General features: G+C 45.9%; 1 protein-coding gene across 2 annotated transcripts in view; it reads right to left on the reverse strand.

Annotated features, from left to right (window-relative positions):
• The window catches only part of STK26 (serine/threonine kinase 26), a 59,686-nt gene extending 55,549 nt beyond the window's left edge, over nucleotides 1-4,137 (reverse strand). Inside the window, exons 1-2 of one of the 2 annotated variants that reach the window (XM_030576599.1) lie at nucleotides 3,874-4,137; nucleotides 3,684-3,778 (exon numbers count right to left, since the gene is read on the reverse strand). In XM_030576599.1, the coding sequence (XP_030432459.1) occupies nucleotides 3,684-3,725 (42 nt within the window). In that variant the 5' untranslated portion in view covers nucleotides 3,726-3,778; nucleotides 3,874-4,137. Of the gene's footprint in view, nucleotides 1-3,683; nucleotides 3,779-3,873 lie in introns of those variants that run through there. The other variant, XM_030576598.1, reaches the window with a different exon arrangement.
• Between the last annotated feature and the right edge of the window lie 11,045 nt (nucleotides 4,138-15,182).

Here is a 15,182-nt window from a genome sequence, read left to right on the forward strand (position 1 = left end):
TAGTATGGTTTGGATGAATGGACTATAAGATGGATAGAAAGCTGGCAAGATCATCGAGTTCAACAGGTAGCGATCAATGGCTCCATGTCTAGTTGGCAGCCGGTATCAAGCGGAGTGCCCCAAGGGTCAGTCCTGGAGCCAGTTTTGTTCAATATCTTCACTAATGATCTGGAGAATGGCATGGATTGCACCCTCAGCAAGTCTACAGATGACACTAAACTGGGAGGACTTGTAGATACACTGGAGGATAGGGATAGGATACAGAGGGACCTGGACAAATTAGAGGATTGGGCCAAAAGAAATCTGATGAGGTTCAACAAGGACAAGGGCAGAGTCCTGCACTTAGGACAGAAGAATCCCATGCACTGCTACAGACTAGGGACCGAGTGGCTAGGAAGCAATTCTGCAGAAAAGGACCTAGGGGTTACCATGGACAAGAAGCTGGATATGAGTCAACGGTGTCCCCTTGTTGCCAAGAAGTCTAATGGCATTTTGGACTGTATAAGTAGGAGCATTGCCAGTAGATCGAGGGACATGATCATTCCCCTCTGTTCGGCATTAGTGAGGTCTCATCTGGAGTACTGTGCCCAGTTTTGGGCCCCACACTACAAGGATATGAAAAAACTGGAAAGAGTCCAGCAGAGGGCAACAAAAATGATTAGGGGGCTGGAGCACATGACCTATGAGAAGAGGCTGAGAGAACTGGGACTGTTTAGTCTGTAGAAGGGAAGAATATGGGGGGATTTGATGGCTGCTTTCAACTACCGGAAAGGGGGTTCCAAAGAGGATGGATTAGACCAGGGATGGGTAAACTACGGCCCACAGGCCACATCCAGCCTGTCCTGCCCAGTCCCTGGGCTCCTGGCCCGAGAGGCTTGTCTCCAGCCCCTCCCCTGCTGTCCTCCCTCCCCCGCAGCCTCAGCTGGCTCGCTCCACCACCAGCATGATGCTCTGGGCGGCAGCACAGCGAGCTCCTGGGGCAGCGCAACTGCAGAACCTGGCCTAACCCAGCATTCTGTACTGCGCAGCTGTAGCGCTGCCAGCCACTGGTGCTCCAGGCAGCATGCTAAGGGGGCATGGAGCAGGGGGGATTGGACAGAGGGCAGGGGAATTTGGGGTGGTGGTCAGGGGGCAGGGGTGTGGACAGGGGACAGGGTGGAGAACTGGTGGTTGAATGGGGGTGGATGGAACGGAGGGAGCAGATAGGAGGTGGGGGCCAGGCTACAATCCCCTCCCTTAACTGGCCCTCCATACAATTTTCGAAATTCAATGCGGCCCTCAGGCCAAAAAGTTTGCCCGCCCCGATCTAGACTGTTCTCAGTGGTACCAGATGACAGAACACAGAGTAATGGTCTCAAATTGCAGTGAGGGAGGTTTAGGTTGGATATTAGGAAAAACTTTTTACTAGGAGGGAGGTGAAGCACTGGAATGGGTTCCCTAGGGAGGTGGTGGAATCTCCTTCCTTAGAGGTTTTTAAGGTCAGGTTTGACAAAGCCCTGGCTGGGATGATTTAGTTGGGTAGGGATTGGTCCTGCTTTGAGGTGGGATTGGACTAGATGACCTCCTGAGGTCCCTTCCAACCCTGATATTCTGTGATTCTAATCAGATTATGGAATTTTTGGATAGAAAGTGTCCAAAATGCTTATCAAAACAATATAGAAAAATTATCTGAAGAGAAGTCACACCATTGGACAGAAATGAAAGAAAAAGCTTCTCCCTTGCTTCAAACTTTTAAAAATGTATCATCAGCAATATTGATATAATATGGAGATTAAGTGTACTGGCAGGTTAAATTGGTATGGCAAAAGTATGGTTTCACTCCTATTTGGACCATCAAAAATTGGTGAAGCAATTTCTTTGACAGGAGAAATTCAACAGATTTTAGAAAAGTACAAAAATTGTGCAGATCTTTAGAAATAATAGTATTAACTTTATCCTTACAAATGTTATCACTAGCCTGGCCTACTTTGCTGAAAGTTCATTAGCCTTCATCATTTTTGGAAAGCATACGATTGCAGTGTTTGGGTAAACATTCCATAAACGCTTACAAAGCTGCATCTAATCACACTCAAGATATTGTTACTGGCAGTGTTAAAATCTCCTTTACTCTCACAAAATTAACCAACATACATCCTAAAATATATTGTATTAGTTTCAGAGGCATGACTGCAAAATGAAGGGAAAACTTGAAAATAGTAATTGTATTTTCCATCTTTTACGGTTTGGTGTTTTCTGTTGTAGCTATGCCATCTATGATTCTGGAACAAAGCCTTCCAGAGTTTATGGACATCTCAGAAGAATTCTCTTACTTTTCACACACCACTCAACCAATTAAAAAAACAAAACCGAAACATTTAAAGTGACATTTAAACTAGACAGAGGAAAAAAGAGAAACATGTTACTAGAAACATTAGACACAACTATTAAGATACAAATATTTTATTTCTTTCACAAAAACTAAGACATACGAATAATAGGACATCTCAGTGGGGGGCTGAAATGGTTTGTAGTCCTGAACACACGGTAGAATCAATATTATGGATCATCACACTCATTTGGGAAAGTTACAGGGCTCAGATTTTCAAAGGAAAATAAGGATATGTCTACACATAAAGCAGCGCAGCTGTGCCGCTCTAGCGCTACTGTGAAGCTGCTATCTACACTCACAGGAGAGGTTCTCCTGTCAGGGTGGGTACTCCACCTTGCTGGCAGACAGTAGCTAGGTTGACAGAGCCCCTAATTTCTTAGCATAGAACAGGTTTAAGGAGTTTGATGCGCAAATCCCACTGAAATGGGCATTTAGTGCCTAACTCCTATAGGATCATTTGAAAATCCCACCATAAATCTGTTTTATGATGTTAGAAAGAGGAAAAATGACTGTCAGGTACACCGCTGTGAGTTGAGAAAAAAAGAATAGATTGTCCAATACTCTAGCACACGCTGCAGCAACAAATACACAGAAACCCATTTTTAAGTGGGGTTCCCAGTCTTGCCGAGCGAAAACTTCCAACAGAAGGAGAACTCCGACCAGCAGATTCGCTGCCAGCCCGGATAAAGGCAGGGCTCCACTTTCCCCATCTCTTTCCATTAAACATAAGCTCTCCTGGGACCCTGCAACGCAGGCCCGGCGCCAGGAGCTTGGGAAGTCCGGTCTCACGTGCACTTGCCAACGGGGCTGACATGTCGTTTCACACGCACCCAGAGATGAAGTTAATTTCGGTTTTAGTCAGTTTAAAGGCGCTTGGCTGCTGCGGGGTGAAGGGCGGCCGCCTCCGAACAAAGCCGAGTCCCGCTGAGCGGGCAGCCCGGGCCCTGCGGAGGGCAAAGCCCCCTACCCGCCCCCTCGCAAGAGCCAAGGCTTTGGGGTCCCGAGACCCCACATACCCCCCCCGCCCGGCTAAGGAACAGCCCCCCGGCGGGAGCCAGGATGGGGGCGCCACCCCCAGCTCCCGCCACTCTCCCGCGCGCCGCCCCGGCCAAGGTCCCGCCCAAGGACTTCCCGGGCCGGGCCCCGGCCTTGTCACGCCGGGCCGGGCGGGCCAGAGGCGCAGGCCGCAGCCTACGTCCGGCCCGAGCTGCCAGCGGCCCCCCCGCGACACCGGCCCGGCAGCGCCGCTTCCGGGGAAGGAGACGGCCCCGCTCCCGGCCTCCATTTCCCGCCCGCCTGGGCCCGCCCCGCTCACCTGCATGCCGGGCACCTGCACGGCCACCGGCGAGTGGGCCATGGCGGCTGGCTCTGGCTGCGGCTGCGGCCGGGAGGGGCTGCCTGCGGCGGGGCCTGCAAGGACAAAGCCGGAGGAAGGCTGGTTAGGCCGGGCCGGGCCGGGCTGGGCTGGGCTCGGTTCGCCGGGCCGGGCCGGGCCCCGGGCTCACCTGGCGGGGGTCGCTGCGGGGCGCCTAGCGCCGCTCTCCCATGCCCGCGCGGCGGGGCTCTAGGCGCGGCCTGGCCGGCGGCTGCCGCCCGCTCTGCCCATGGCCCCGCGGGGCGGGAAGGTCCGCGCGGAGCGGCGAGGCCGGGGCTGGGCTCAGGGCGCCGCGGCGGCCAGCGCCATGTTGGGCTCGGGGAAGCTGTTGTGCTGCGGCGGCTCCGTCCTTCCGTCTGCTGGGCTCCGGCCGCGCGGGGTGGAGCCGCCGGGACACGGCCCCGCGTCACCCGCCCCCCGCCTTCGGGGCCGCCCACGGGGAGGGGAGCCGGGGCCGCGGGCGGAGCCCGGGCTGAGGGTGAGGGGACGGGGGCTCTCCGGGTGCCCGCACCGCAGCACTGCCCTGGGCCTCGCCCTGCGGGTCCCTGGCTTGGGAGACAGGCTGGGGCTTCCAGAGCTCACATCCTGCTCCAGTTCAGGGCCCCAGGACCGGAGCAAGCCGGCCATTCCCTTCAGCCCTGACCGGCCCGTGCTCAGGGCCGTGCCCATCCTTGAGGCAGGTCCCCAGGGATGCAATTTATCAGCTACCAGGAAACTTCTCCTCCCCAGCCTCTCGGAAGACCTGCCATGTTCAGCTGTCCCATGGCACTTGGTCTCTTCATGAAGATGGAGCTGATCCAGTATCTGAAGAAGATTTGGAGATCCTTTGAGGCCATCTCTCATGCTGGGAAATTGCCTAGTGATTGTGGCCTTTTGTACAGGCTTCTCTGTATTTAACTATTAGGTAGATATTTAACTTGATATCCTGCTAACATTTACAGTATGTTTTGATTTGTTCATCCAGTAGTCCACAGTTCTTCCATATCCTCGCTTCAGGAGCATGCCGAGTTGGCAAGGTCCTCTCTTGTCATTGGCTTCCCACTGCTGGTGTGCTGAAACCAGCGCTGACTTCATTGTGGCTCAGTTTCTCTGCGTGACTGGCTGCCTCCAACATAACTGTGAACAACAACTTTCATTCTTCTTTTAGAACTTAACACTGGACTGAACTTCATTGTGTCCCCATTGGAAAACACCCAGACATAGCAGCTTTTTTCTTTTTATATGGCAGAGGGATAGCTCAGTGGTTTGAGCATTGGCCTGCTAAACCCAGGGTTGTGAGTTCAATCCTTGAGGGGGCCACTTAGGGATATGGGGCAAAAATCAGTATTTGGACCTGCTAGTGAAGGCAGGGGCCTGGACTCAATGACCTTTCAAGGTCCCTTCCAGTTCTATGAGATAGGTATATCTCCATATATTATATTGTATTATAGTTATCCCATCCCCTAAAGATGTGAACCAGCTCTGAGTTTCTTCTTATCAATAATTTCCCCCTCTTGAGGCTGATTTTTCAATTGTCCAGCTCCAGTTATTTCTCTCAGCTGCCACAGAACCTTCTGACCCTACACTTTACCTCCCTCCTATGATGGGCAAAGCTGCTTTGTGTCTGAAGGGAAGGAAACTTTGTACTTCAGGTGACATTTCTCTGTACTTGGTACCCTGTGGTCATGTATAGTTATAGGTGAAACCTACTATAGAGCCTCCACAATAGGTCTAAAATGCCTTTTTATCCAAAACAGTCCGGTCTCCTACAATGTATCAGCTGCACTGAAAATTTACTCCATTGTCTGATGCCTCCATAATCCAAGTGTGCTCAGTGCCTCCTGTGATATAGAGGAGAATTGAGATTGTTTTGAATTAGGCAGTACTTTTTCTTTCTAGCTGTGGATCAAATGTTCTGTTTTTATATTTATGGGACTGTGTAGGATAAAAGCATTTGGAGTATCTAGTTGCTTCTTTGGAAAATTAACTGTATCCATCAGACTGGGCCTGGCCCCTGGCTATCATGCTCTCTCCTCCCCAAATATTAAAATTGGGCCCATCATCCTTATAAAAGCCCTTATGCAACTGTAGTGACAGAGGGTTAAATGCTGGCTCCCCTGAAATCAGTAGGAATATAGCCATTGACTTAACTGGGGTCAGGTTTATACCCATATGGAAATACCTGCATGGAGATCACAGCCTTTTCACCCATGTAGGCCACCCTGCCTACATTAAGGCAGGGCCATCCCGCTCATATAGGAAATCCTTTCCAGAGGCAATAGACCTTCTCCATTCACCTGTGAAAACTACATGCACTTAAAGCCCCACTTACAAGGGAGGTCCCTGAAAACTGATAGGAGTTCCATGAGTTCATAGGGTTGGTGCATTCCCAAGACCAGGAAATGGTTTACTTCATCCAATCCAAAGGTGTAGGAACTAGGTTGGATGGTTACACAAATCATACCTACCCCAAAATAGTTATTTAAAGGATGTTCCCTTATGCAGGATTCATTTGAAGGCAGTTTTTTCAAGTGGCTCCCACTTTTTCAACATGAAGCACTGCCTGCTATATCCAATATGGCACTGAATACAAAACATCTCTGTTTAAGTTAAGGTTGGTCTAAAGCCATCTAAAGCCAAGAAATTCAACATTAATGCAGATGTTCCATCCTTAACTGACTGTGGTTTAAAATCAAACAAAACCCCACAATGATGTTAGTTAAGGATAAGACTTGTGGCTTAAATTGGAACTTTCTGACTTGTTGGTTTGTTAAAATGTTAATGTTAAAATATTTAATTTCCTACCCACCAGTTTAAAAATATGTATTTTTAAAAGCCCTCTTAGTGAAAGTTATAAAATGCATGTTAGTTACCTGGGAGCCTGTAATGAGTCCAATCTCATGGGTAGGTTACTTAAAGTGGGTAGTTTCTGAGAGCTTGTACTATATGCCAAGATTCAGGAATTGTTTGGGCCGAATAATGAAACCTTTGAAAGTGGGATATTTTGTTAATAAAGGACCTGACCCAACCTTAACTGCAGTATACAGCAGTTTATAGTTTATAAAATTTAAAGATCTCCTTTATCAGATTTCTGAATAGTGCAGATTCATTCTGCTCATTAATACTTAATGTTGTCTCTATTTTTATATTTCAGTGGTCCAGTCATAACTCAGCATGACTTTGGAAAAATCCCAGTATTTGTGGTAGGGGTTGAAATTTTTTTGATCTGCCAATTCATTACCGCACAGCCTCCCTTCTGTTCCTCTTCTAAGTCTGATGTTGACTGCTGATTTTTCTGCACTAGTTGTCCTCCGTGTTGTTCCGTGGAGCCCTAGATGTTAGTAATCCCAGCATAAGTTGGTTTTACTCTTTTCTCTCACACATTCCCTTCTGAAAGCCATCCCTACATACTGTGCACTCCTTTGATTCTTTGATAATACCAAAGTAACCCTTTCACTAAAAAAAAAGTCCACATCTGGTTAGTGTCCACATATTGAGTCCTTTGGTTCTCCCTCCACTCGTAACTAAAAATCTTGGAGAAAACCTTTTTCTCCAGATGTATGCAAAGTAAATATCACTACAGTATTTGATGCAGGAAGAGAGGAGCTTATTGTAGCACTAAAAGAGTTACATGCTCTTTGCTATATGACACTGTACCTGCAGTGGTGCAGAGGATAAGAAACAACGGAAAGGGTGTTCCTTTTCATTTGACACAAAACGGGGAAAAAGAGAAGCTCTCATGTCATTTTGGACTTGCTGCCCTCCCTCCGCCCTCTCCACTCCCATTTATCTTTCACATGAAAGTAGCAATGCATTAGCTACGTAGTGCTCCGCACCAAGAACACTGCAGTGATGCAAACTTTCACTAGGAGCTGAGGAATATTGACAAGGAGAGTTTCGAGCATGGATACTGAATACTGAAAGAAATAAAAGTATGACCAGTCTTTATGCATAGTGTACGTTCTGCATAGAAATCTGAAACAGAGAGACAGACTCCATTATAAGAGCTGACTGGTTTTCTATTTAGGGAAAACTCAAGTAACAAAGAATGTTCTTAATGATGCACCATCTGGAGATTTTGCCACTTATAATGCCCTGAAAGCTGCAGTCTTTGCATCTCCTGTTGCCATTATGTCATTGCAGTTGATGAGTCGTACAGGGGTGCACTTTTCAAATGTCAAGTTGAAAATCCATTAAAGATCACAAAAATAAGTTACTAGTGCAGAAATTCACTAAATACTGCTAGCTAGTATGTGGTACCCAGAGTCTGAAAACAGGTATTCAGTATGCGTTATTACAAGATACAGCATACCACAATATTATCTGTAGATTCATTGGGAAAGAACCACTGAAACTTCCAGGTGACGTGGACTTCAGATTCTGCAGATGTCAACCCAAAATCTCATAAGCAAGGATTTCTAACTTCTTCCCATATCTATTTCTGAATGTAATATGAAATCTTTTGTAACCAGCTTCTTGAATGGAATGCAAGGAGGAGAAGGGTAAGTTGGGTACGAATGATAAGTATGCATCCGACAAAGTGGGTATTCACCCACGAAAGCTCATGCTCCAAAACGTCTGTTAGTCTATAAGGTGCCACAGGAATCTTTGCTGCTTTTATATTTTCCACAGTAATTCTCTTTGGTCACATACATGGCAGATTTGTGAATCGTTGTAGTGACAGGGAAGTCAGGTTCTAGGTTAAAATGTAAAAGTAGAAGGTTCTAGTAGAATGTGGCAGTGAGTCAATGACATCACATTGAGTTAGGAGACAGAGAGAAAAACCCGAGAGGGAATTATGACAAAACTGCTGGTTGTGTAATGACTGAACTATCAAGCCGGGATGTGAAGTGGAGGAATCTTAGCTGAAGAACCAAGAAAATTGTTAGAGAATTATTTACCAGCCTGTAATTAACTAGTACTAATGCTTTTACTAATTAAGAAGGCTCAGATGGCCTATTGCTTATGCCACCATATGAAAAGCCTGATAAGTCCCTGTTGCCGTTGTTTCTCCATATGATCTTCTCAAAAACAGGCACCTCACATACAGGACACAATATAAAAAGACCAAGGAAACCCTATAGGAGGGAGCAGATGAATTTCTGTAAGAGAAAAGCTGTTGCTATGTCATTGGCCTTAACGTGGCTTTAATTCTCTCTCTTTTTCCTGAGAGTTTTTCTTTGACACACACTATAATCTTTTTTAGTAGGAACAAAAAGCCTTGAGTTGACTTTATTCAGGTGTTCTATATTAGATATACGGAGGGTGGATAGGGAAAAACAGTGGTGAGTCAGTACAGTGACTAAGAGTTAGGAACAAACTGAACTACTTGATCAGAAGTTCAAGGTGTACTGTTCACCTTCACTGCAGTGAGTTATGAATACAGAAGCTGGTTTAAACAAGTCAATCTTCTGTAGATTAAATTCATTCTGAAAAGGTCAGAAACTAGATAATCTTGCTGCTGAAGGCACAGTATTAATATCTAGGTCTCGTTTTCTTGACTGCTTTGGTATGGAGAGAGTGCTCTAACGGAGAGTGATTTGAACAATGAAATACTCACACCCACTCTGAGTAGAACAGATTGACAAAAGTTTAATCAAGGCTGGCTGGTTTCAAAAGGCTGGTTATAGATGTGAACTGACTTCTTTCTTCAAATAATTATTCCTGTTAAACAAAACAAATTGCACCGAATGCCAGGGACCTAACTTTAACCTACAGAAGCTGGCACACAACTAGGATTACTCCACACTAATTGGAGTTCTCCAAAATGTTTCATTAATATAGCTGCACGCACTTGTACTGTGCATGTTGTGTACCAGACAATCTGTGCTGCCCTGCACTAAAGATATATCCAATCCAAACATTTGAGTGCAGTATAATAGAACAGTTTACACAGTTCCCAAGGCCCTTTTTTATTGTGCCAGAAAAGTCGTCTTTTATTTAATTATTTATTTATTTTGGCCTATGGTTTCCCTCTGCAGTGGTTATACACACAAGCTAGTTTGCATTGTACTGGAAGCCAAGACTCCATATTTCTATTCTTGGCTCTACTCCCGACTAGCCATATGGCCTTTGGAAATCACTTCACTTCTCTTAGCACCATATCCTCATCTGTAAAATGAAGAGGATATTTATCTACCTTGCAGGGGCCCAATCCTGTACCGTCTGCGCCACTGGAAGTTTCATTCGGTAGCCTTTGCCAGTTAAAGTGTTCATGGATTCGCGTCTCTGTTAGCACAGTTACTTATGCTTTAAGAGCTCCTTCCCCTAGTCTAATTTCTCTTCTAGAAGGAAATGAAATTTCACCAAAGCTCGCCCTTAGAATACAAAAGTAGTGTGGACAGAACCGTAGAAGGGGTAAAGGAAGTCAGTGAGAGGCTCTATTGCTGTTTTATCATTCCTCCAGTCCAGGCAGTGTTTTATTTCATCATATCCATGTCTGTCATTTTTTTAATAAAACACATACTGTATAGAATTCAAAAACATTTCTATATCTAGGAGCAACAACAGGAAGCTGGCTCTAAAGAGAATTCCTATGCTAAAAAAGCATCCACTCCAGGCGTATGTCACAGTAGTACCCAAGTGAATTTCCAAGTGGGATTTGTCCAACATACCATCCGAAGCATACATCTGGGAGGAGAGCAGTGATGTAATGGTGCTCTGGTACTTTCTGTGAGCAGATCATCCTTGGCCCACAGAATGGGAATGCTGATCCACACCTGCAAAAAAGAAATCAAGAAGCCAGAGAGGAACAACTTGGGAAAGAAAGGGTAATGAGACAACAGGCGATAAAGGAGAGATGAAGTATGGAAGAGGAGAAATAACCAGAGAGGAAAAAATGGGAAGAAAATTAGGAGAGGTAAAAGGAAGGAGAAAATTCATCCAGCTATGAGTGACACCTCTTGTCAGTCCCAGATGCAAGACACTGTCTCAAGAAGGGGAGGAGAAAGGGGAGCATGTACCTCCAAACACTAATGCATTTCTGGCCCACCCAGCTTCAATTTATCTGATTGCAACTGCAGCAGTTGAGATACAGGAGAGTCCAGGGAAGGGCCAGGTTACATGAGCTAAAGGAGGAAAAGTGGGTGTGGGGGGGGGAGGGAATGAAAAGGAAGACAAAACAAACAGCTAGAGAAGAGGGAGGGTATTGTCATTAGCCATTAAAATGCTGTTAGTCTTTAAAAAAACATTATGGGTGGGGAGTCCCCGGACTCTCAGCACCCCAACAAATGTTTGGGCTAGAGAACTTCCAGCCCTGTCAGTTTTCTTTCTTTGCATTTCCCCGACCTCTCCAACCCCCATTTTCTTCTGAATCAGCTGTAGTGATAGTGCCTCCCTCTTGGGCCTTGGCTGTACTTGGCTCCTAGAAAGCAGCATTCACACGTGACGGCAGCCTGAGAAAAACGTTGAAAAGGAATTAGAGCCATCTCTGTTGAAATAAACATCTGCTCTACGTTTGGTATCGTGGCAACAGTGTGCACAAAAAGTACGGGCAGAACTCCAAGGCTGCCTGGCAAATCACAGCTATCATTACCTGTTGAAAACAGGCTGACAAAGCAGTCACTGAACAGGGGTAGGAGGTGGCAGTGTGGCGAAGGATGCTCAGAAACTAAAACTTCGGCCAAACAATAGAAATAAAATTATACTCCACTTGGAAGAAGATTGCTATCCCTTAGACGATGCACACAGGCCACAAAGAGTGGCTAGCCTACCATAAATAGAATTCGTTCATACAGTACTATCAATGGGAAAGACAAAAGAGTGCTCTTCACATTGGATTGGTGATGGCTATCAGCCACTTAAGATGAAAGAAGGAAACAAGCAGATAGATTGGTTAGAATGTGCCTCTACTCTGAAAACGATGACTAAAAATGGGCACCTTCTTACTCAGCTGCTCTGGTCTTTTTGTACATTCAGTCACCTATTGATAAATCTCTCTCTAGTTTGATGACAGAAGCATTTCTTGCTTTTTAGTCCTGTTTCACTATCGAGCCAACACAGCTAAGAGACAGGGAGCTAGATTCTATTCTGTATTGCTCAACAGCAAAATGTGTTTATTGACTTCTGATCAGTTACACCCATTGGAACCACTTAGGTATCACTCAGAGCTTACTTTGCCTTGTATGACTTTTCCTACCCATGTTGGTGTTCCAGGTGGGAAGAATGCAGCTTGGCTTTTAAAGCCCAGCCTAAATTCACAGGTGATGTCAAGAAGGAAATTGATGCATTCTTGGCATAAGGAACAGAGGCGATAATCAAGAGCAAAGCATTCATTCTTCACAGGTTCCAAAGGAGGCTGCTTTTTTACCAAAGAACAAATTAAGTCTCCTTGGTGTTAACATGGAACTTGAGCAAAAGAAAAACGGAGCAAATCTCACAGAAAAATTACCCGAAGCCTCTGGTTTGTGAGAGTCCTGGGTTTAATTTCTCTCTCATTCCCTAGACTGGCAGATGGAGAGGAGAGCAGCAGACATACAGATGCTGGCCATGACACAGGGCCTCAAAAGGTGTTGGATATAGAGCAAGAGACTCTCAGGACTTCATGAAGGAGAGAAAGGCGCTGGAGCAGAATGGGGAGGGATCAAGTGAACCACAAGGGGATGAGAAGAGAGGAGACGACTTGGACATATTTGCAAATTTGACAGCAAAATAGAGGAAACAGGGCAATCCAGATGTAGTCAGAGTATTTCAGAATAAGAGACAACAGGGCTAGTACCCCATAAAACAGTGCTAGGATATTAGTCTCCACTTGAGCATGTAAGTATTACAACTAGAGGACTTCCTTGCCTCCGCAAGGACCCAGACAACCCAAACCTATTCAGACTATTAGCAAGGAAGCAACTAGTAAATTAGAAGTCAGGTACAAAGGGAAGAACCGCTGTCGTAGGCCCTTATTCTGCAATAGAAGCCATGTGGGCAGAGCCTTGCATGTGCCTGGCTTCAAGAGGACTCCACATATGAGCAAGGAGCCACCCTGCCTGGATCAGGATCATTGATGAGCCAGAAGTAAAAAGGAGTATCAAAATTGTTGGGCTCAGACTGAAGGTATGTGGTCTCTCTTATTTGCACTAAAGATTTCCTAAATTCACTCAGAGGAAAATACAAAAGGACAGGGCTTCCAGTTTGAGAACATTTATTTAATGTTATTTCAGATTTACAAAGTTATTGATATGGAAAACAGAATAAGTCCACGTGGGCATAATAGAAGGGCCGGGAATCTTTCTGGATGTCAGTACAGCAGTGCATGCAAGGAGTAGTTTCTGTGAATGAAGCGGTACACTAAAGACCAGATGATTGCCCTGTTAGCATGCTTCTCTTCTGACTTTGCTTTGGGAGCTCTCCTCTGGCTGGTCCAGCTGCTCCACACATCCATTTGATTCCCTAGCTCCGATGAGGAAGTCAGACATGGATGAAGGCCAGAAAGCTGATAATGGAGTCTATAAATGCCAGGAAGACGACTATATGGCCTGTGCACTAGAAGACTATCAATAAAATATGCAAAGCTTGATGTGACCTCTGTTTGGATTAGTGCTTGAATGTCTCTGTTTCCAGGAAAGGCTGACAGAGTTGTAATTAAAATATATGTAACAATGAGGATGAAATCTAGACAAGCACTCTCCTATGTAGGCAAGCGTTGCGCTCTGAACACTCAGTCCAGGAAACTGTCATTGCAAAGATTAAGCTACATGGCAAATCTGAGTGCCGGGGCAGTGGGGGCGGAGGAAGAGGAGGGATAGGAGACCCCTACAATTCACTGATAATGAGGTGCTGAATATATGGGCCATTGGTTCCCTCTCTCTCTCTCTCAGTGTGTGAATGAGGAATAGCAGCAAAATAACTTACTGGAGAATGAGAAAGAAAACCCAAGAGATGTGTCAAGAGCACACTCCAGAGGCAGCTCTTCCTGCTATGTTACAAGAGGCTGCCACAGGGCAACATTTTTTCTAGGCTGACTCAGATATTAATGGGAGTCAGGGGGGAGGTGGGGCAAGAGACAAGAAGAAGCCGGATTAGTGGAGCAGAGTTAAACTTTCACAAAAGGGAAGTGAGGAAAGCTTGTTTATGAGCTCTTGTGCCAGGAAGTCCTGTGGCTGTTTCACATATTGCAGTTGTGCAGCAGGATTAGATTTAGTGTTCCTAAGAGAAAACACACACAAATCTCTGAAGAGATGGGCTTACCTTTCATCTCTACGGGCTTACATTTGAGTTTTTTAAACTCTCACTGGCTCCAGTCCTGATGCCAGAGTCATCAGAGGGGCACAGGTCCCTCCCTGCAGCTGGACTGCCAGCTAGGAGCCTGTTTCGTAACACTGATGATGAAATTAACATAGCTGATCTGAGTGTTCTTGCAAAAATATATATTCTAGGGTAAAGAAAGAAATGTAATATACTGTGGTTGCTTCAGGTAGTGCAAGGCTGAACCATGCTATGCAACACAGGACATCATGCACGACTCTGATTCCCATCCATTCTTTACATAATTTCATTTAAACTGGGCCTCTGGATTTTGAGTTGGGGGGAGGGGGGTGATGATAAGCGTTTTAAGGCATTGGACAGACATTTCTGGAGGGTTAAAAAGGAAAGTGGCTCAGTTGGAAAAATTCACATTTTTATAAGTGCAGTATGTAGTTATTTCGGCCCTGAGCCTGCATGACTTTTCTCAATCCATCTAGGGAATTTTGCAGCTAAAAAAACAGGAGAAGTTTGCGGATTCCAGGTGTCTCAGTTCCCAAGGGAAATGCACTGCTCAATGCTTCATGGTCTCTCTTGGGGGCACCCACCCCTCCCCACCCCCGGTCTCAGGCCTCTAGCCATCACTTTTATCAGGTTGAGATCCTACCATCCCCTCCTCTCCAGGGTTTTAGGTTGCAGACTCCTGCAATTTGCAGTGATCACCTTGACATGGCTGAAACAGTCCTGTTTTCTCAGGGGCAATAACAGAGTTAAGCAGTGAGCACTTTGCTTTCACAAAGCAAGTACTCCTTATTCTGAACAGAAGCAATACAGGGAAAACAGAGCTTGAAAACAATAAACAGCTTCTGGACATGTGAGGCTCACCAGGAGTCAGTCACCCATAATCTTCCACATGGAGACGCTTCCAAAGTTGCATCAGTTCCTCCTACAGGGCATGTCCCCGAGGTCACAGTCTGAAGTCTCTTGCTGGGTTGGGTGAGAATGACCTCTCTCCCTATGTCCGGGTGGTCACTTTCTCCAGTTTTCAATTCTTTCCTTTGTCTGGCCTCTTGAGTCAGGTCAAAGCAGGTCTGTGCAGGAATGCAGGCTTCTCCAAACTTGTTACCTGTCCAAGGATTTGTATTAATCACCTTTCCCTCACCCCAACCCTAGTGATTTTAGTTGCTGCGGGAAACTTGTTAGCCGCCCAGTGGAGCAGAATACAATCCCTAGCCCATACAGATACATGTAACAGTTATAGAGTTGATACAATAGCGTTTGGATATC

The sequence above is a fragment of the Gopherus evgoodei genome, chromosome 9, assembly GCF_007399415.2.
Source record: "Gopherus evgoodei ecotype Sinaloan lineage chromosome 9, rGopEvg1_v1.p, whole genome shotgun sequence".
Classification (NCBI taxonomy): domain Eukaryota; kingdom Metazoa; phylum Chordata; order Testudines; family Testudinidae; genus Gopherus; species Gopherus evgoodei.